This window comes from Salminus brasiliensis, chromosome 10 (genome assembly GCF_030463535.1).
Source record: "Salminus brasiliensis chromosome 10, fSalBra1.hap2, whole genome shotgun sequence".
In the NCBI taxonomy this organism is placed as follows: Eukaryota; Metazoa; Chordata; class Actinopteri; order Characiformes; family Bryconidae; genus Salminus; species Salminus brasiliensis.
Window position 1 is genome coordinate 14,061,181 of NC_132887.1, and position 22,807 is coordinate 14,083,987.

General features: G+C 42.0%; 2 protein-coding genes across 2 annotated transcripts; both read left to right on the plus strand.

Annotated features, from left to right (window-relative positions):
- The first annotated feature begins 2,755 nt into the window (after positions 1–2,755).
- On the plus strand, positions 2,756–4,383 carry myct1b (myc target 1b). The gene is made up of 2 exons (XM_072689347.1): positions 2,756–2,895; positions 3,055–4,383. Exons 1-2 carry the CDS (start codon positions 2,838–2,840, stop codon positions 3,582–3,584), a joined length of 588 nt encoding a protein of 195 aa, XP_072545448.1. The 5' UTR covers positions 2,756–2,837; the 3' UTR covers positions 3,585–4,383.
- A 385-nt stretch (positions 4,384–4,768) lies between these two features.
- Positions 4,769–19,386, plus strand: tulp4b (TUB like protein 4b). The gene is made up of 16 exons (XM_072689346.1): positions 4,769–4,920; positions 6,063–6,344; positions 7,009–7,278; positions 7,685–7,813; positions 7,977–8,138; positions 8,378–8,558; positions 8,729–8,836; positions 9,068–9,234; positions 10,219–10,443; positions 10,544–10,778; positions 10,862–11,006; positions 11,800–11,941; positions 12,017–12,110; positions 12,225–12,368; positions 12,479–15,867; positions 17,067–19,386. The coding sequence occupies exons 2-16, from the start codon at positions 6,324–6,326 to the stop codon at positions 17,181–17,183; spliced, it is 5,529 nt and encodes a 1,842-aa protein (XP_072545447.1). The 5' UTR covers positions 4,769–4,920; positions 6,063–6,323; the 3' UTR covers positions 17,184–19,386.
- The last annotated feature ends 3,421 nt before the right edge of the window (positions 19,387–22,807 follow it).

The window sequence follows — 22,807 nt, forward strand, 5'->3', positions numbered from 1 at the left end:
TCCTTCTCTCTCTCACACACATGCAGAACCCAGGAACTTGATTTGCTGCTGCAAAGGATCCAATGAGAGAGCGTCTTTCTTTTAGGGGCTTGGCTTTGTGGCTGCTTTGCTGTCGAATCACAAGCCTTCTTCCGTTTACTGTCCTTAGAACAAGTGCAAACAAGTCATTTGCATATGACTTTCAATATAAAGTGCAGCACATATATCTAGCTACCCACACCAGCCTATCCCAAGTATCTACTAGCTTACATATGGATGCTAATAAATGCATGGAGGTTACTGACTGCAGTTGTAAAGCACATCATCACTTAATGTAGCTAAATATCCAGATTAATGTTCACCAATCAAAACATTTTATTCAGTCAGTCAAATCTACGGACACATGTCCACTGTATGAAGGCCGGACATCCTAACATACTTTCTCAGTACAAACATTAATGGCCAATGTACTCACAGACAGACGGGCATTCAGTCATCTCCGCTCCAAATGATCCCAAAGCACCCCTTCATTTCAGATATATGCTAACTAATTAGCAATTGGTACAAAGAGAGAAATTTCACAAATTCAGAATCCCTATTAAATATATTGTGGGCAGTAGTACTGAAGTTATTAGCTATATAATATAATAGCGAGTTCAAACATAGCGGTTCAGTATTTGGGTTGCCGGAACTTTAGTTAGATACGTAGCCATAATACTGCTTTATAAAAAGCGTACCATTTTTAATACTGTAAAGAAAATGTGCTAATTCAATGTGTTTTACCTTTTCCCGATGCAGAAATAGAGGTGGTGTGTAGCCTCAGGCGGTTTTAGGCTTGATTAGGTTAGCTAGTTTGGTCTCTCTCGGTTCCTCAGTCGTCTGTGAGGAGTTGCCCATGGAAACGCTATAACAGTGTTTACTCGCCCGTATTAACGTACGTTGTCGCCATCTAGTGGTACATAATGGTGCAAGCACTGTAATTCTGTTCTTTGCTGTCCAAAAGTATCCAGACATCCCTTCAGCCCTCTAATAAGTGAATTCAGCTGCATATGGCACGAGCTTTCCATTGCACAAAGCAGAATCGGCACAGAAAAAACATAGCCCATACATTGCAATGGGATGCTCTATGGTCAGACTATGGTTACCATGCCCAATGACAAGCAATGGTTGTAGGGGTACAAAGGCCCTACCACTGGCCCTACACAAACTGTGTTCTCTGCCCACATCCAAGAACGCCGGGAGGAGCTGTTGAGTGGTATTTGAGGTCCATGACCTCACTAATGATTTTGTGACTGAACGCAATGGAATCCTGATATAAGAAAAGTAGAAGCTGTTAATGCACAGAACTCTTCATTTCAGACGACGTGTTGGGTGAGCAGATGTCTTCAAATCTTTAGACATATAGTGCACATGGCTGCTCTAAGCACAGAAATTGCACATCAGAAATGCACATCCCCCGGGTTCAGAATGCAGCTTACTGCAGGTCCGATTGTCAAGTCGTGTCATACTTCTAAAACACACTACAGTTTAAAAGCTTGGAACCATTATCAAAACAGCTAGAATTATTGTTTGATTTTAGGTTAACTTAAAACCATATACAGAAGGCCTTGAACCTGAATGGCAGTGAGCAAATCTTATCATGAAACTACTGTAAATAAATAGCATAAGTAGTATACGTAATATTATATAAGCAGCACATTCTTGAATGGAATAAACTGATTATCTGATTATTTCTTTTGGTGTCTAATTTGCAATATTATAGGTATTCATTGCTGAAAAAAGTATTGAGAACAATATTTATGTGAGTCCCCGAATTGCACATTGTATAATTGAAAGACCAAGAGGGCATGACTTTCTATGCTCTTCATCCCCAGTGCATAGTTTAATGCTAGCCAGTGAGCCAGTTATAATAGCACACCCATAGTGGTGTCACTCCTGAGCTGAGAATGCTCCACCACCCAAACAATATCTGGTGAGTGGAGGCCTTTTTCCTGATTTGTGTGTGTTATATTGGTGTGTTTACAGGTGACAGGATGCAAACGAATGTGTAGATTTTTAATCTGTGTGTAAGATTGTTAATCCTAGCCTGTTTGCATCTGATTTAGGGTTAATGTAGATGATGAATTCGTGTTTGATTTCACACACCAGATTTTTAATCGTTCTAACTGTTCATTAAACAGATGGTACTTACTAATTAATTATCACAAAAATTTGTATTAGTAAAACTAATTAGTATCACAAAAATTATGTAAACATTATGGCAGTACATTAGACCAGACAATACAGAATTAATAACAGACAATTTATTGATGGTGTACAGAGCATTGCATAATGAATACACTGAATAAGGCCATGGATAATGGCTCACCTTTTGTCCTAAGAAAGATCCCAAGAAATCAGAGCAAATGCCTTATTTGAGCTACACTTTCAAAAGTAAAAAAAATTCTTATGGACCCTCTCATTTTCTCCAAACAACTTTTAAATGTCCAATTTCCAAATTCTCAGTAATAGTCTGATCTTCATCTACAACACTGTTTCTTTCCAGTCAAATGCACAGCTACAAGGGAGGCGCAACTTTCATTATAACATAAAGCAGGCGTGAAGCCATTGTATTGTATCGAGTGAAACGGAGGAAATGATGTAAAAGGAAGCAGCTCTGTTCCTCTGGATTTCTGTCCCACACAGATAAGCCAAGGATTTGCTAATTTTAAAAGTAGGGAGGCAGGAAGAATGACGGTAAAGTTTCCGTCTTTGCCAACAAAAACGAACCAGCCCAGAGCAGCACAGAGAGTGTTTCTGTGTGCTCGGTTGCTCTTGGATTTGACCACATGTGATTTGCCTCTCTTTAATTTTGTGCTATGGCTGCAAATGAAAATGACACTGACATTTCATGGATACATGAGACGATAGATTTTGGTAAGTCTCTGAGCATGTCTGAGTGTCTGAGCATGTCTGTTGACTGGATTTACCTTTAAATACTAAAGAGGAAATGCAGTATCAGCAGTCCAGCTGTAAACAATATCTCCAAATCCAGTTCTTTTTCATCTGAAGATTAAATCGTATTTCTCCATTCAGAGGAACTGACCCTGGCCTTCTGCTTGTCAATGCTGGTCGGTCTTCTGATCGGAATCCTGATCTTCATCTTCCTGACATGGATGTCTAGACGCAGAGCCTCGGTGAGAATCACCACACGCCCCAGCCGATGGTCAAGAGCTTCCAGATCACGCAATCTCCGCGGTCAGGCGGGTCTCTACAGCAGTAATGGCTTTAACCTGAACAGCAACAGCACAGGCAGAGCCATGTTAAACCTTCACAGACAGACATCTGTTGACCCTAACGAACTCCTGGGCCGCAGCCCCAGCTTCCAAGCCTCCACCTTTCGACCACCGTCGAAGAAGGGCAGTAAAGGATCAGAGGACGAGAGCCAAACAGTACTGCTTCACAATACCAGCGGCACCAACTCAGCAGTGACAGATCCTAACAATATGGGCCAGTCCGAGTCCTTTTGGTTAGGGAAGGGCAGTCTCAGAGGCTACCTCCCCACACGAACTCCTCCACCTGCATATGACAGTGTTATTCATATGTTTCAAGAGACAAACACCTGATTGTACTGTGTGACAAGAGACTTGGGCATTTCTGAAGGAGCACTGATTGAGTTAATATGTGCACTGTTGTTTTTACTGTGAATTTATAGATGGTGATTTAAAGCGCTCTGCAGGAGTTGTATTTTAGCTTGAGGGGCTCAATTTCATTGTATCCCCTTTTAAAAAAAAGACCTATAACAATACTGTAGAAAGTTCTACAGATTCCAATAACAATCTTATAGACTTACTTATAGATATTACAGACAGCCATATATATGTTGTACAACACCATTATTTGGTAGAAGGGGTGGGTGATATGGCATACATGCATCACAATCTGATAAATGAAAATGGACAATGTATAAAAATACTAGAATACTATGGGCATTCATTATTATTTATATTATTTGTGTTCACTAAATCAATTTTTTAATGATGCATTTGCATAGTTGATCCTAGAAGAAATGATGATATCTATGACATTTATAGAAAAGCTTACTGACATACTGATGTAATATTATTAATATCCACCTTCCCCAGCCCAATAATTGATATAAAATAATAGTAATAATAAATAATATAATAGTAGCTATTTGTGAAGATAAAAGATTTCTTCTACAGAAGAGCACATCAGAAATCCTATAACTTTCTACAGCACTACTACAGTTCTTTATTATAAGGGATCATACTTATTCTTATGTCCCACGTCCATCTTTGAAGAACAATCTAATGAAGATGACCATGACTGTACATAGCCTGTTCTGTACCAGTGTAATTTAAACATTCTGCTTAATGTAAAACAATAAAATCGTGCCAATAACTCCCACTGACTATTCTTTGCAATGTCTAGAACTACAGAGTGAGTGCAGTAATAAATCCGTTTGATCACAGCCATTTTCGCTGCTGCTGCTGCTTCTCTGCCCATTTTAGAAGGGGAGGCCAAAAGCGTCTCGGAACTGGAGGTTCATACCATCTGTGAACGTGCAGCTGCTCATCAAATAAACGGAACAAACATCATGTCCGACCTTTCTTTCCGTGTTCCTGCCTGGGCTAACTTACTAGCGTGGAAACAAGGTAAGAACAACGAGAAAATGTCAGCTGATATCAGTACAGTACCCCCGTGCACTGCAGTACTAATCCGTAGCCGTACCCCGCTGGATGGGCTTGCCCGTCACGTGGTCTCACCACCACTCCGTCAGAGCTCGGGTTGCCATGACCGGATCTGAAATCCCGCACACGGTTGTTTTTTCGTGCTAGCGTGCCTCGTCCCTCGGCCGTTATTTGTGGCCCTCCGAGGCTTTAATCCATGCCGTGCACTTGGCAACCATTTAGACGCATTGAGAGCGACTTGGAAAAGGTGAGTTCGCCTATAAATTTCGGGCAGATTCTAACCTAATATTGCCCACTACACCGATATAAAATGGCTGTATCAGTTAGCTACATTTTCCGAATGCATTCCTTACTCGGCGGCAACAGCCGACAGAAAGGGCCAGACGAGGCTGGTATTTAATATGCTGTTTGATTAAACCGCCCTCGAACGAGTGTAGATGGATTTGTCTTTAACACAGCCCTGGTTAATTACGGCGATGTGGCCCAGTGCTATTTCGCCGTTATGATGCGCTTATAAATACACCGTATAGATGCTTTATCGTCATTCGTAGCTGGCTACACAATACACCGCCGACCGACCGACAGCATAGCTGTTGATGTAAGCTAGCCCGTGTGAACCTGGGATGTTTTTGCCCAGATTTGTTTTTGGTAAAGATTGAAGGGACACGGCGAAATGTCATTAGGATTCAGTGATCATCGCATCCGTGTTGCCATGACGGCTGCGGAACGGCCAGCCTGCCCTCATCCTTCTGCTCTCATACACACTCACAGGCCGGGCCGTGTGTGTGTGACCCTCTTTTAAACCAGGAATAAAATGCCCTAGATTTATTCTAATGAAGAATAAAAGAGCAGCAGTGATGTTACACTGATTACCGAGTCGTGACGTAAGAGCTGGCAAGCGTCAGCTGAGAGAGGATACCTGCAGGTTCATGTTAGCAAACCGTGCCTTTCATAAAACCTAATGCTGCAAGACCAGAGCTCGATCTGCTGCCATGCCCCTGATCAAAAATGGACAAAACTACTCCTCTTATAAAACTACCCCACTTTCTTTAGAATAATGTTCTGTTATTATTAAGCTTTATTCTTTCCAATTTAATCTCTGTTTGATATTTGCATACCATGTTAGCTTATCTGTGAATTCTTTGTGCCAACAGGTTTCAATTAGGACAAATATACAACTGTATTCTAGCTAGATAAACAAATGGGCTAAAAATAAAGGCAAAACGTCATTAAAAAGGTTTTACAGAGCGAGTGCCACCCTGATATTCACTGATTTTGTGTTTACATGTCAGCTAATATGTACAAGTAATATACAGTATAGGTGGTGAAAGAGTTTGCTCTAACCTCGCCATCCGCTCAGCGAAGTGTTTTATTTTTTCTTCCCTACAGAAAACGTGGACTACTGAATATTTTCATACTTCATTATTTTAATAGACTATGTCGTCGCTGACCAGAGACCGTCCTTGGCATTAATTAAAAATAAATCATGTGGCTGATGACATAGATGTGGAGTATAATGGCCTGATAGTCCCTAATAATACTCACAAAGTCATCTCTGCAAGTAAATGTAGACTTCTCAGGTGCTGCTACACATTTCTTGAAACCTCAACAAAATGGAAGGCTCCTTCAGAAACAAAATTCAATCTAATAATGTCCAGGGACTATGAAGAGGTGCGTATGCTTTGTTCTTTTACAGTTTTTATTTCTTGAATTAAATATATATTATATGTGTCTTGAAAGCATACTCAGTGTTTTTCAACCTAATCTGTATTGTACAGTTGATACAGACGGGCAATAATCAGGGTGTAGTGGTTGCTGTGTACTGATCACAGATTAAAGTGCTTGAGGTGGACTTAACCCAGCGATGCACTGGCGGAGGGAAGTGCCTAGCTAATTACACTGGTGAAGAGGTTTGTAATGTAGTGGGTGATTAGAATAGGGGTGAAGGGAATGGGCTGTGCCTAACATTTAAGCCCAAGTGTAACCCCAAGATTTTTTTTTTTCATCTTTTCATCTTTGCTACACTTTAAGAGGGGCTCTTAAACATAAAAGAACAAAAAGAACTGCTGATGTGAAACACACGTATAATCAGAGCCAATGAGCAGGTGTTGAAGCACCAGCAGATTATTGGCTCCTATTATAAATATGTTTTGAATCAGTAGTAGGTTAGTTATTGTACTAAGTAAAAGAGAACATGTTGAAATATGTGCTATTCGACCGTTCTGCAACAGATGCTACAAATGAGAATAGATTGAAAAACACTGGCGTATTCCTTTAAGTGTTAGGACAGCCTACGCAAAGCAACTCAACTTTCCTCTCTTTGTTCATTATGTAGCCTGGTCAGTCAGTAGGGATGTTGGCGGCGGTGGAACATGGTCCTGTCCTCTGCAGTGACTCCAACATCCTCTGCCTCTCATGGAAAGGAAGAGTTCCTAAGAGCGAGAAAGAAAAGCCAGTGTGCAGGAGGCGCTACTACGAGGAAGGATGGCTGGCCACCGGAAATGCAAGGGGTGTTGTTGGTGTGACTTTTACCTCCAGTCACTGCAGGAGGGACAGGAATACTCCGCAAAGGATTAATTTTAATTTAAGAGGGCACAACAGTGAGGTTTGTGTTTCAGATGATAGATTTGCCTTTGATAATGCTATGCCTGTCTGTTGTAAAAGGTCAGATATCTGTCATGTAATGGAATGTGATGAAGACATTGCACGTCTTGTATTTCCAAATACCAAAAGGTTAAATCAATTCCTGTGTTACAATTATTTCCATGTGTTTTTAGTTCACTTTAACAATAATTCTCTCTCTCTCTATATATATATATCAGAACATGAACAAATCAATTTTATATGCATCAGCAGTACTTGTGCTGCCTACTATTCCAATTCCATGAACTATGTTAAAACAGTGCAATTGTAATTATTTTTAAAGCAAAACACCATCATTAAAACTGACCTCATGTCTGGTCTTGAATGTCACTAAAACACTAACATGAGAGCTGTTTGTATCTATACAGGTTGTGCTTGTCCGCTGGAATGAGCCATTTCAGAAGCTTGCTACTTGTGATATGGAGGGAGGGATTTTTGTGTGGATACAGTATGAGGGGCGATGGTCTGTGGAGCTGGTTAATGATCGAGGGGCTCAGGTATTGTGGCACATTTACAGAGTCATTTTTGCATCTTGGGTTTAAAAGATTTATAATAACTTATAAATGCGATTGCATATTAATCACATAAAAAATGTTTTCCCGTCTGGACATTTACAGGATTTCGGATTATATTAATCTCAATTTCTGCTATGTCTCTTAGGTAAGTGATTTCACCTGGTCCCATGACGGCACTCAGGCCCTGATTGCCTACAGAGATGGCTTTGTCTTGGTGGGCTCAGTCAGCGGTCAGAGACACTGGTCATCTGAGATCAATCTGGAAAGCCAAATCACCTGTGGAATATGGACCCCTGATGACCAGCAGGTAATCTGTTGAGCACATGTAGCATTTAGGTCAAAGCTCACTCGTAAAAATAAAGGTGCTTTGAATGATTCGACCACAGAAAAAACATTTGCACTCATCTCTGTTACAAACATGGTTCTTTATTAAAGCAAAATTGTTGTCTATGGCATCACTCACAAAACCACTTGAAGTACCTTTATTTTTAGAAGTGTGGTGTCTGGAAGTAATGAGTGTACTTGCATTCACCTGTATGCACGTAGGTGTTGTTTGGAACAGCAGACGGTCAGGTGATTGTAATGGACTGCCATGGTCGTATGCTTGCTCACGTCCTGCTGCATGAATCAGATGGCATTGTCGGCATGTCCTGGAACTGTCCTGACTTCCTGGTGGAAGACAGCACTGAGAGTGATACAGACTCTGACGAAAATGCCCCGAGTCAAGGTACAACTTTGCCATGATTATAAATACACCGTGTTCCATTAGTATTTCTGCTGCTATTCTTAGACCACAGAGGACCATATTTATACAGATACAAACACTGACATTATTGAAGTGTCTGTCTGATTTGCTCTGTTGCTTCAGCTCACTCTAAAACTGTCTTTCTTTTCAAGTGCGTAATGTGAAGCCACTCCTCACAGTAAGCTTTATATCTGGAGACATTAGTCTAATGAACAACTACGATGACCTTTCACCCAACATAATCCGCTCAGGACTAAAAGGTAAAGCAGTAGGGGTTTTAACTGAAGGTGGTTTTGTGCATGAAACAGACTGTACAGCAGTGATGTCACTCCATTGCTAAACCATTTGTGATCAAAATCAGAATCAGAAATACTTTATTGATCCCAGAAGGGAAATTGCATGAATGGGATGAATCATGAGATGAATCATGCTACATTTTTGACAGTTTGTTCTATACAACATAATCCACTCAAACAGCTGTTCTTGTACAGATGTGGAGGTGCAGTGGTGCTCTCAGGGAGACTTGTTAGCCGTAGCTGGAATGGAGAGACATGGGCTCCCTTCGGACTCCGCCTGTGCCTCCATAATGAGAAATGCCCTAGTCAAGTTCTACAATGTTCAAGGAGAACATATATACACTTTGGAAACACCTGCACAGGTGAACTCATCAAAGTAATTTGTCATTGAGTACACTGATAGCGTCAATGATCAGTCTTAGATTCCTGAAAAACCTCAAATCAAAGCAATGATTGAGCAACTTTGCAATTTTCCCCCTAATCCAAATGCAGTCTGAGAAGCTTAGGCATGTTCAGCGCTTAGACTAACGTAGCTAACAAGTAACTGTCTCCTAAACCCCAACCGATTAACTAACTGTATATTTTAATTATCACACACTTGCCTCTCACTGCTAATTGTTACGATTTGCACATGAGGTTTCTTTACAGGTGACTGTATGGCATACCGTTGTCTGTTAAAGTGGTAGAAAGTAGCTTTTTCCATTTTTATTAAGGAAATAGAAATTAGGAAAAAAACAAAGTCCAGTATTTTCATGCACATATATATACATCTATAAATATTATTACTGATATACAGGAGAATGAACAAATGTAGGACACACCATGAAAACTTATTTTTATATTTATTAACATATTTAAACATAAGGGTAATATAACAAAATAAATAACATTGAAAATCAATTTGTAAAACATTTAAATATTGTTAAAATTATGATCAAATGTCCATATGTTTAAATATGTCCAATAAGGCAAAGGTTTTTATAGGTTGTCCTAATATTTTCCCAAGATTACGCACATTTATGAAATGTAGAAATTGGACTACCTCCCACCATTAGAGAGAACAGTACTATTCAATGAGTTACAAATGCGATGCATAGACATTATTGGTTACAATTACAGTGATTCCAATATCATTTGTAATTTTGAGCATGCCTTTGCTAGTCAGCTACAGTATTTGGGTTAAAGGGAAATTGTGTAAATTAGATTTGTCTCCATACTACTACTTTAAGTTTCAATTTACATTCATTTGATTATATACGTGAAAAGAATCATAAATAACCAATTTCACTCTGTAAGAATCACTGGTAGCCCCATATGCAAATACAGTGTGACTGTTCTTATTTCAGAGGCCTATTACCACTATCTGCTGGGGTCACCGGGATTCACGTCTGTTTCTGGCATGTGGGCCAGCACTATATGTTGTGCGTGTGGAGCACAGGGTGGCTAGCCTCCAGCTGCTGTGTCAGCAGGGCATAGCCAGTGCCCTGAGAGAGGAGAGAGATGTGGGTAAACTGAACATGCCCTCCCTCCTCTGTTCCTACGTCACCAGTGCATTCATCCCAACTATCAAGGTAGCCAACACTGTATTCTGTATCCCCAAATACCAGAAATGTATTAAAAATCGCAGCAGGTCAGAATAAATCAGTATGGACCTGTATTTTCTATCTACAGCCTCCTATTCCTGATCCAAACAACATTCGCGACTTCGTCAGCTACCCAACAGCGGGGAATGAGAGGTTGCACTGTACTATGAAGCGAGCAGAAGATAATCCAGAGGCTGGAGGGCCATGCTACACCCTTTATCTGGAGCACCTGGGAGGCCTGGTGCCTATCCTCAAAGGTCGCCGAATCAGCAAACTACGCCCAGAGTTTATAATAATGGACCCCAAAATGGACAGCAAAACAGGTGGAGGTGAAATTAGTGGCATGGATCTCTTCAGATGCAGCAATGATGCTTCCTTCTAACGTTCATTTGTAATTGAATTTCAGATGAAGTCTGCGTGAATGGGATGATATCCTACATGACTGACAGCTGCAACTGCTCTGACTCTAGTGACATTGAGTTGAGTGATGAGTGGGTTGGAAGGAAGTCGCCAAAGCTTTCCAGAGGAAACAGATCACCTAAACTTCCCAGGTACATTGTCTTGTATGGCCTCACTGACATTATAAAATGTGTTTCAGTGATTATAATATAGAGTGATTTGTAATTTCACTGAGGTCACATTCCCGCTGGAATGCGTCCCCTTTAGTCAGACTGAGTGTTGAAACATTCAGAAAGGCTGAGTTTATTAGGGAAACGGCCAAACTGGGAATGAAACAAGCCATTATCTGCTCAGATTCAAGGCAGTTTGACTCAACAGCAACCCATCCAAATTATTAAAGAACGAATGGTCCATGGACACCAATGTGTAGCTAAGAATGTCCAGCTAACTGAGACTCAGATGACACACGTTTATAGGATAAACCTCATATCTGAGAGCACAAAGTCATGTGAATGGTCTTAGGAGTGTTTTGACTGTTTTCAGGCACATTTAGCAGACTGGTTTATCTAGGTTTTCTAGCTTGCCCTTTTACTTGAACTAAACATGTTGCTAAATGATATATGATATATATATATATATATGTGTGTGTGTGTGTGTGTGTGTTATATTTTTTGTTACTTTTAGAACACCTGCATGAAACAGACCAAATGTACACAGACCAGAAACCTGCATGTAAACAAGAATGAATGTGTAATTGAAAGTACTTATGGTTTTAGCATTTCTTAAAATGTGGCTTTTTGGCATTCCAGTCTGTTCTCAAAAATAAACTAAACATTGTGATGCATGTCATATTTGTGACATTTTTAAATATTGTGTATCTGCATCATCACCATTAGAAACTGCAGATTTTCTTACCTACATTAATTGATTGTTTGGTTTTTTTAGAATAAATATGGAATCAAGAAAGTCTCCCAAACTTGCCCAAGCATCTCAAGAAATGTCCAGGTCTCCAAGATTACCAAAGAAACCTACCATACGGTCTCCAAGTCTCACTCGCAGGGAATTTCCAGTAGATGGAATGAATGAGGTAGTAAAATTTTTGTTTTTTGGTCTTTTTTTAATCAGTTCACTTTTTTAAAATACCTCTGTGTTTGCCTTGCAGCATAATTATCTGGCTCAAGTCACCTCTAACATTTGGGGCACAAAGTTTAAGATTGTGGGACTTGCCTCCTTTTTGCCAGCAAATTTAGGAGCAGGTAAAAAACTGTCAGTGGAAATCTCAGGACTTATTGTTATGGTGTAATGTGCTACACTGTAACACAAGTGTGTCGCTGATAATGTACCCATTCTGTGTCTTCATTATGTTACAGTCATCTATAAAACCAGTTTGTTGCACTTGCAACCACGGCAGATGACAATCTATCTACCAGAGGTCCGTAAAATTTCACCAGATTTTATGAGTCTACCCGTCTTTAATCCTAACGTGTTCAGTGAGGACGAAGATGATTTACCAGGTAAACATTGATGTGACAGTCTTGGAGTTCTGTATGGAGTGAAGAATGACTGAATTATTAAATGCCAATGCGTATAAAGTATTAATCCTGTGGTGACATTTTCTTTACAGTGATGGGACCCTCTGGGGTGTCAGGTGATAATCCTCCCTGCACAGTTAATATTCCAATCGCTCCTATACATAGTCCTGCTCAAGCAATGTCACCCACGCAGAGCATAGGACTTGTCCAGTCTCTCTTGGCAAATCAGAATATTCAGCTCGATGTTTTGACCAATCCCACGGCCAATGCAGCTGCAGCTGCTGCTGCAGCAGCAGCCGCTGCCAATGCAAAAGTTCCTGATCATACTCCGGACAATGTGACCGCACAGTACACTGTACCAACAAGATACTCCAGTCCTGGTCAAGTCATTTTTAGTGGCCTAGAAATGGGCAACCTTTTGAGTGGAACGCTTCCTCCTCCACCACATCATTTGCCACCGCAGCCACATCAGCAGCGCCAGCAGCAACAGGAAGACCATCATCAACCATCTAAACACCAAACTCAAACACAACAACAGCATCTAAAGTTGCAGCAGCACCAACAAGCACAGCAACAGCACCAACAACCAATGCCGCAGCATCAACAGCACATGCAGCACCAACAGCAGCTGCAGACACAGCATCATCAACAAATTCAACAGCACATCCAGCAGCAGCAACAGCAGATGCAGCAGCATCATCAGCAACTGCAGCAGCAGCAGCAGCAATTGCAGCAGCAGCAGCAATTGCAGCAGCAGCAGCAACTGCAGCAGCAGCAACAACTGCAGCATCACCATCAGCAAATGCAGCAACAGCAGTTGCAGCAGCAAGTACAACAGCATCAGCAGGTGCAGCAACAACATCAGCAGCAAATGCAACAGCAGCACCATCAGATGCAGCTCCAGCATGAGCAAATGCAGCAGCAGCAGCAACAAATCCGCCAACAAATTCAAGAGATGAGGCAGCAGCAGCAACAGCTTCAGCAGCAGCATCAACAAATACAACAGCAACATCAACAGATGCAAAGGCAGCATCAACAAATGCAGCAGCAACTCAAGATGCAGATATCATTGCCACCTCCTCCGACAGCATACACTCCCATTTCAATGCATCAGCTTCAGATGATGCCCCAGATTCCTCACCCAGACCAACCACCAGACAGAGTTGAGCAAACACACACTCTGAAGGTCCCTTCAAGGCCACAGTCGTTTATTGAAAGTGACACTTCTCTTGAGTTTCAGATGCGTAAAATGAACCCACCACCACCATACCCAGGGACGGTGGTGTCTGCAGCAGCTTCTGCCCCCCCTACAGCCCCACCAGTCATCATTGGTAACAGTGAGAATACTAACACACTGTCACCGGACTCATGCTTAACTAAGGACGAGTTTTCGCTTCATCCAGTGAGCCTCCAATACCCGACTCCTTTGGGTTATGAAAGGATAACGACTTTTGACAGCAGTGGAAATGTAGAGGAGGTGTGTCGGCCAAGAAGACGCCTCATACGGAACCAGAATGCCTATGGTATTCAAGGAATGGGCAGTTCGGCTACGTTGAAAGTCACCTCATCTGAAAACAAGAAGGTCCAGCTTCCATACAGCTCAGCGACACTGAGCCGTCTTTCATTGCCTCGATACTCCATACCAAGTGGAGATCCACCACCATACCCTGATCCTGCTAACCAGATCAATGTCATTAGGAGTCCCACCCAAAGGATTGACAGCAGTCTTATCCATGCTACTCTGCGACGGGATCGCAGAGAAAATGCTCTGAAGATTTCTCAAATGGTAGATTCAGTGAGGACTTTACCAACCAAATCGAAGGTTAACACTGCCCTTGCACTTTCTTACCAGCCCAGGATCCCCACGGCTTTGTACACCTGCACTCAGTGCAGCAGTAACAGCAGCAGCACTAGTGTAAGTGTCAGTGGCGGTGTGAGCAACAGCAGTGGCATTGCAGGTGGAACTGTAGTGCGGCAGGACTTTCCCCCTGGCAAAGGGGCCCAACACAGCACTATAATTGTGCACTCCAAAAGTGCTTCACCTCTGGCGTCACAGTCTTCTTACAACTTACTGAGTCCAGTTGAGAACAGCCGAGATAGGACTGTGTACATCAACTCTGCCTTCACTGAAGATGAGACACTAAACCAGCAGTGCCATTTGGAAAAATCAGTGCGCCATTTAACTCTTGGAGATGTCAATTTAACAGTGAAACGGCCACCACCTTACCAGTGGGACTCTCCTGCTTCAGACCAAATGTGGATGCCCCAGGATCAAAATATGCTAACTAGTCCCCCAGGACCTCACAAACCACCCCCACTTTTACTTAGCCAAGCACAGCATTTAGACATAACTCGAATGCCCTTTCTCCTCTCAACAAAGCCTCCCTCCAGTCCTAGTGCTATGACTCTGCCATCAGCTTATCAGATTTCTCTTTCACCCTTTCCCCCTGGCATGGGGCATGGTGGACCTCAGCTCCAGTCTTTGCAAAGTCCTCAACAGCCATGTGGGACAAGTGACATGGTAACATCAGTTTCATTTAGTCAGCAGGATCCAACTCTGGTTTTGCCTCCTGGTTATGCAAATAATATGGCCAATCTAGCTTGTTGTCCACTGCCACCCATGTACCCTGGTGCCAGCTCGTGCACCAACCTTCAGCTGCATCCAGTGGCCTTACATCCCTGGAGTACGTACAGTGCTTGCCCTCCCATGCAGGACCACTCTGCAACTTTACCAAGTAAAATGCATCAGGGTTTGGAGAAGCCTGTTCTTTCACCTCCTCCACCGCCTCCTCCGCCACCTCCCCCACCCCCTCCTCCGCCTCTACCTCCTCCTCCTCCTCCAGCTGAACTCATGAACCATCAAAGCACCTCAGAGGTGTTAGCGGACTCTAGTGAGAGTTTTCAGGAACAGTCCTCGCTTAATGAAAGTCCGGTACCGCAGGGAGCAGACAGGTTCAGCAAAAAAAGCCGCAAGAGACTCGACAGCAGGGCGGAGGAGGCAAACATGTCCAACGTTTCTGAGAGCAAATCAAAAAAGGAAGGCCGTGCACTGTCTGACTTTAATTCTCTCATATCCAGCCCAAGGCTTGGGGTCAGAGAGAAAAAGAAGCCTAAGGGACAGAAGGAGCAGCTGAACAAGGCCAAAAAGTTAAGCAGGACCACAAATGAATTCCAAGATAGCTCAGAAAGTGAGCCTGAACTTTTCATTAGTGGTGATGAACTAATGAATCAAAGCCAGAGCAGCAAGAAAGGCTGGAAGAGTAAACGCAGCCTGCGCACAGCAAACGAACTGGAGGAGATTAAGTGCCGCAAGGCAAATGAGAGAGAAGATCGGGGCCTTGGCAGCCAGGGCTTTGTATATGTCATGGCCAACAAACAGCCTTTATGGAATGAAGCCACCCAAGTCTACCAGCTTGACTTTGGAGGAAGAGTGACGCAGGAGTCGGCCAAAAACTTTCAGATAGAGCTTGATGGACGACAGGTAAAGCTTTTTTTTTAAATCTTAGATCTTTACTCATATTTTACATTGGTTATCCGTTGTCAGAAAAAAATTCACTCTACCCTTGACAGGGAACACTATATGGACACCTAGCCACGCAGTCTGCCAATGTAAACATTTGTGAAAAAATGAGACGTTATAAAGAGCTCACCAGGAATACTAGCATGGTATTGTAATAGAATGGCAGCGTTGTCAGTTGATCAGTTGGTGAAATGTCTTCCCTGCTGGATATTCCACCATCAACTGTGAGTGGAAGAGTTTAGAAAACACAGCAAGTCAGCCAGGAAGTGTCAGACCACGTAAAGTTACAGAGCAGGGTTGCAGAGTGCGGAGATGCATAGAGTGTAAAAGCCTCAGGAGGGAGAGTGGGGTTGGGGCAATTTCATATTAATTCCTATGAATTTTGAAAGGGGTGTCAAAGCTCCTGTAGATGGAATGTGTAGGTGTCCAAATACTTTTGTACACATAGGGCCGTATCTTACAACCTGCACAAGACACGTCACGATGCTCTTTCGATCTTTACTCATATTTTACATTGGTTATCAGTTGTCAGAAAGATCTTATCTATCTATCTATCATACATCCCGCCAACAGTCTATTTTCACGTCTTCCGCCTGCGAATATATGCACGCCAATGGGCATGGTGGTCTAGAAATGAGGTGGGTTCAGGTTCAGGTTCAAATTTCTGCCGTATTGCTGTCTTGGCAACGGGAAACACAGGTGCACCACTGACTGAAAACGACCTAGGCAGACGGCAACAGTCAGAAGTTCGTTGCTGTCTTGGCAGTGAATTTTCAACAATTTTGCCCGTGCAGCCCAACGTGCATACACCCCCGCTTTGCACCACTGAAATAGCAATCCGCCAAAGTCAGACCACACCTGGCTCTTAAAGGGAAAGGCAAGTGACATGCTGATTGGTTTATTGCATTTTACGCCCAAAACACACCCATGATTAATTAATAGACTTACTAAGTCAAGCTGTGCAGTGCACTGTTGACTGCTCGCTAAAAGATTGCTAAAATGGGCCCATAGTGTCAATTCTTCCCAAATGCACCAAGTGGTGAATTCTTACAGCCATCAGAAACAATTATAAATAATTGTAAAAAATAGTTTACACTGCGTTGGTTACTTGTGTTCATGCATTTTATATTTTGTGACTTACCTTTGACTTTCTATTTCAGGTGATGCAGTTTGGCAGAATTGATGGTAATGCATACATCTTGGATTTCCAGTACCCATTCTCAGCTGTGCAGGCATTTGCTGTCGCCTTGGCCAATGTGACTCAGAGGCTTAAATAAGGGACAGTTCCAGCCATCTTGTCAAGACAGCACAGTTAATGTTAGCTGATTGTGCATTGTGCAAGGCTCTGTGTTGCCACACTATGGCAGGCCACTGCTTGTGTTGTGCTGCGACATGCAGTAAACAGTCAGGGGAACTTGACATAGTTTGCTTTGGAGGGTTTCAAGTACAGAAATGGTCAAAACGCCCCTATATTAGTGCTTTTTGTAGACTCACATTTGAGGACAAAAAATAGTAAGTTGAAAGACTGTCTGAGGACTCCTTGGAAAAAAAAGTAACTGAATGAAAAAATAGAGCTAGTACAGATCAGTTCCTAGTTATGATTTGTTTTTTTCTTTAAGTGTGTATCTGTACGTGTTTCATGACATTGATATACAGTATGAAAGGCTAAATATAATGATGTGCATGCAAGACGAATACCAGTTTTGGGATTCCCTTGAGGACCTTTGCTGTAGGTTGTTTTTCCAAGTGTGAACTGTATTTTGAATTTGACACATTATTTATCATTGTCTACGAAGGGGATAATGCCATGAGTGAAAATCCTTTTAAACTTATTGTGACGTTTGTCTATTGCTGAGGTGCCTAATTGTGCTCCTGGAGATCGACTCGGCCTGCAGAGTTTAGTTCCATCCCTAAAACCCAATCCACTTAATCAAACCAGTCCAGAATAGGGGTAAGTGTTGGATTTAGGGTTTATATGAAACATTGTAGGACGATAGATCTGCCTGAGTAAAGTTGGGCAGCCCTATGAAGTGTAGTCATACATCAACCATTACTAACATACACTTTAATGTGCCATTACATCCACTGTTTTCATAGTTCTTATGTGTCTTACATTTTTATACTAATATGTCTCATCTTACTTTGCTGTGTTCTTAGCACTGTGTTATGGTAGCAGTTTTTTTCCTGTAGAACTCTTAAATAGATGTTTGGAGATTGTGAACCAGGGGGTTTTAAATATTATCATTTAATTCACTGTAAAGCATAGATTTAAAACACTACCAACATGTCAATAAATATCACTACACGGCATAGAAAGGGGAAGTTACCTAGTATTTGTTTTTTAAACAGTACATTCATAATGACGATAATACAAAATGCATAAAATTACTTTTGATTGTTCTACATTGGTCAAAATGCGTACGATTAATTTGGCACTGTAATTTATTCTATTATATAAGTTAGAGCTGAATTACTTACTGATAAAGGTACTGCTTCAAAGGTTGGAAATGAGAATGCACATAAAACTGAATGACAGCTACGCTCAAAGGTGGATACAGCTCTTTAGGGACGCACCGGTGTGAATTCTGGGCTGATGCCGATATCCCAGCTTTTCATTTATGTATCGACAAAGTCCCAAAGACATTGGAACTACATCTTTAACATCTGAAAAAATGTAACATTTATTCTGTAGGGTTACAGATACAGTAATAGGACTAAAATTGCTAATATTTTAGCAGAGTAGGACAGCGTCACCTAATAATCCTGCTCTGTCTGAGTGCAATAAATACATCATCATATACTGGCTTAAAATATCAGTCAAATCTGAACATCTCTCCGATGCAACTCAAACATCTGCCGTTACCGATCTGAATCTGATACTGTGCATCCCTCCATTTTTTTCCCTCCTCATTCTTAAATGAGATCAGATGTAATCTTCACATTTGTTTTGTATTTTCTTTCATCACACTTTGTAGAAAGAAAACTTGCCTGTCTATTTGATCAGATTTATTTTTTAATTTATTTGTTAGTGGGGCAGCTTTCTGGCCACCCATCGAGAGTTCATTACACTGGCACTCCTTTTAGTCTGGTTCTAGGTTACTCCTGTCTGGAAGACCAGCTCTATGTTTGTTGATTATAATCAGTGAGTAAAAAAAAAAAAAGTAAACATGTTTTGTTTAATTAGCAATTACGTATATTCACAACCTTATTCAATTTGATCTGTTTTGTTCATTTTTCTATTTCTGGTGTAAGCTAAACATTTGCTGAGAGTTACTGTGTTGACAGAAGATGGCTGATACGAGCATTCTCTTGTTCTTGGTGTTGTATATGCTTTGATGATTTGCAAATGCAGCAATTTCTAATTCTATTATACTGGATTATTCAGGCCCAGTTTGAATTGTGTGGAATGTGAGGCTTTAACTGTGCTATTGCTTTATTATTGTAAATGTACAATAAACCATGATAAGCTTGTCATATTAACTCAAGGATGTTTTTTGAGCATTTTAGCAGTTTATATCTATTTCATGTTTCCTATTTATTCATAACCTCTACTAAAGATAAGATAAGATAAGATAAGATAGTCCTTTATTAGTCCCGCAGTGGGGAAATTCACGGTGTAACAGCAGAAAGGGATAGCAGGACACTCAGTTACAAAAATTTAGATAAATAAATAATTTACACTATATACACACAATATAGATAAGAATTAAAAAAGTAATAAACAATATTATTTACAGCAAAAGACTCTTAATTGCACATGGGGGTGGGATATTGCACATAGTATTCCCTGAACATGAACATGTGTGTGTAGTTAAGTGTGTGCGTATGTGGTCCGCTGGGAGCAGTGTTGGTTGTGTAGTCTGACGGCAGCAGGAAGGAAGGACCTGCGATACCGCTCCTTCACACACTTGGGGTGAAGCAGCCTGTCGCTAAAGGAGCTGCCCAGTGCTGCCAGAGTCTCATGCATGGGGTGGGAGCTGTTCTCCAGCATGGATGCCAGCTTGGTTGTCATCCTCCTGTCTCCCACCACCTGCACTGGGTCTAAGAAGCACCCCAGGACAGAGCCGGCCCTCTTTATGAGTTTGTCCAGTCTCTTCTTATCTGCCGTCGAGATGCTACTGCCCCAGCAGACCACTCCATAAAAGATGGCAGATGCCACCACTGTCTCGAAGAACGTCCTCAGGAGCGCTCCCTGCACTCCAAAGGACCTCAATCTCCTCAGCAGGTAGAGTCTGCTCTGGCCTTTCTTGTAGAGAGCTGCAGTGTTGACTGACCAGTCCAGTTTGTTGTTCAGATGAACACCCAGGTATTTATAAGAGTCCACACTCTCGATGTTCATACCGCGGATGTTCACTGATGGAGGGGGGTGTCTGCACCTGCGGAAATCCACCACCAGTTCTTTGGTCTTTCCAGCGTTTATCTGAAGGTGGTTCTGCAGACACCAGTCCACAAAGTCCTGTCCTCCTCATTGGATATGAGGCCGACGATCGCTGAGTCATCAGAGAACTTCTGGAGGTGACAGGTCGGTGAGCTGTACATGAAGTCAGCAGTGTACAGGGTGAAGAGGAACAGTGCCAAGACCGTTCCTTGAGGGGCTCCTGTGCTGCTGACCACCAAGTCAGAGACACAGTCCCGTGCCCTCACATACTGTGGTCGGTTGGTGAGGTAGTCCAGTATCCAGTTTGACAGGTGACTGTCCACTCCACAATGTCCCAACTTGTCCTTTAGAAGCCCTGGCTGTATGGTGTTAAAAGCACTGGAGAAATCGAAGAAGGTGATCCTCACATTGCTGCCGGACTTCTCCAGGTGAGAAAGAGCTCTGTGTAGAAGATAGATGACAGCATCATCCACCCCGACACCAGGCTGGTAGGCGAACTGAAGAGGGTCCATGGATGGGCTCACCAGAGGGCGGATGTGGTTGAGGACCAGCCTCTCCAGTGACTTCATCAGATGGGAAGTCAGTGCCACCGGCCTGTAGCTGTTTAGGTCCTTTGGGTGCTGTGTTTTGGGCACAGGTACCACACAAGATGTTTTCCACAGCTGTGGTACTCTTCCCAGTTTCAGGCTCAGGTTGAACATATGCTCAACTACCCTGCACAGCTGATCAGCGCAGGACTTGAGGAGCCTGGCACTGATTCCATCAGGACCTGTAGCTTTCTTAGGCTTGATCTTCCTCAGCTCATTTCTCACCTGGGTTGTTGTGAAAAGGTATATAAAAGGTATATAGTCTGACAGAGATGCTGTGTAACATGGCTTAATGTACAGTAACTGTGCTTCTGTGAATTCCAGGGATGATTAAGTCTTGACAACTGTCAGTGGTCAGGTCCACAAGCCTCACACTTGCAGACTTGTGTATTTTAATCTAGAGGGCCATACAGGTCTGTCTAACTCTACCATTTATCTAGTCTGAATGAAGCATGAAACAGATTTACTACCAGCTTCCAGAGAGTCAGGATTCCACACCTTTTTTCAGAAGGATCCTAACTTCACAGGAAAGTGGATTTGACAGTGTGAATTAAAATGGCAAATAACAGCAATGTTCAGGTACAAGTAATGCACAACTCATGTTGTGTACTTATTTTCAGACAATGGTCAGTTTGGTTTAAGGTGTATTCATTTTCTCTCATTAGTACTTTTTATATGCTTTCAGCCTTCAGATCTGTCATAAATCCATGAGACTCGAGCCCACAAGCTGGGAAATTTAGGTTCAGCAAGAGGACATAAAGAACCAGCTAGAGAAGGTTCAGGAAAGAGAACATGAAGTAGTTTATGTTTATTGACTTTTAAATGAACAGGTCATATGGGACATGAGCCTTTGTTCAAAGGGTAAGTGAGTGAACAACATTCTCAGCTTTGACTGGGGCCACCAAGCAATTCATGGATTTGAGCTTTTTCTTCTCCGTATATAGCCTGACCTGCTAGGAATAATGATACTTCAGGTCCTGATATTACTTTTAGAATATAGATCTCACATGAAACCATCAACATAAGTGAACTAAATGTTTAGATTTGAATAAACTGATGCTGCACGGATATCTTTAATGGTGAAAAGTGGGTAAAATTACAATAGCAAATAATTGTGTAGCATTTAACTGTTTTTCCTTCTGCTCTCTCTCTCTGCCCCCTCTCTTCTTCTTACATATCCACATGAGATGCAGTGACTGCTCAGGAATGGCAGATCAGTTGGAGCTATTTTACTCAACAGACCATTTATGACAGCTTATTGAACACTAATGTAAATTCTTCTAAATATAGGTTGTGGTGTATTAATGTTTTTCACTGAAGAACAAAGAATTCCTCTTTGCTCACAAGACATGGATTCCACAAATTGCTGGAACCATTGCTTTGAGACACATGTGGTACATGCTGACATGATTGTGTCCCTCAGTCCTGGATATTTCTCAGGTACACATTCATGCTCCTATTCTAACACATCCCAAAGAAGTTCTACTTGATTCAGATCCAGTGAGTGGGAAGGCCATTGAAGAACACTGAACGCATCATTGTGTTCATGAAACCAGTTTAAGATGACTTTTGCTTTGTGACATGGTGCATTATCATTATCATACTGGAAGCAGCTCTTAGATTAAGTAATTGTGGCCAAGAAAGGATGCACAAGGTCAGCAACAATATCAAATAGGCTGTGGTGGCATTAACAGCAGTTGGTGTTAACAGGCCCAAAGTATGCCAAGAAAACATTCCCCACCCCATTACATCACTTTTACCAGCCTGACCTGTTGACACAACGAAAGTGTGGGTCCACAGATTTATGCTGCTGGTGCCAAATTCTGACCCTACAATTTCTGTGCCTCTCTTCACATGCCAAGTTTTAGTGAGCCTGTGCGCCACTGCAGCCTCAGCTTTCTGGTCTTGGCTGACAAAAGTGGAACCTGACTCGTCT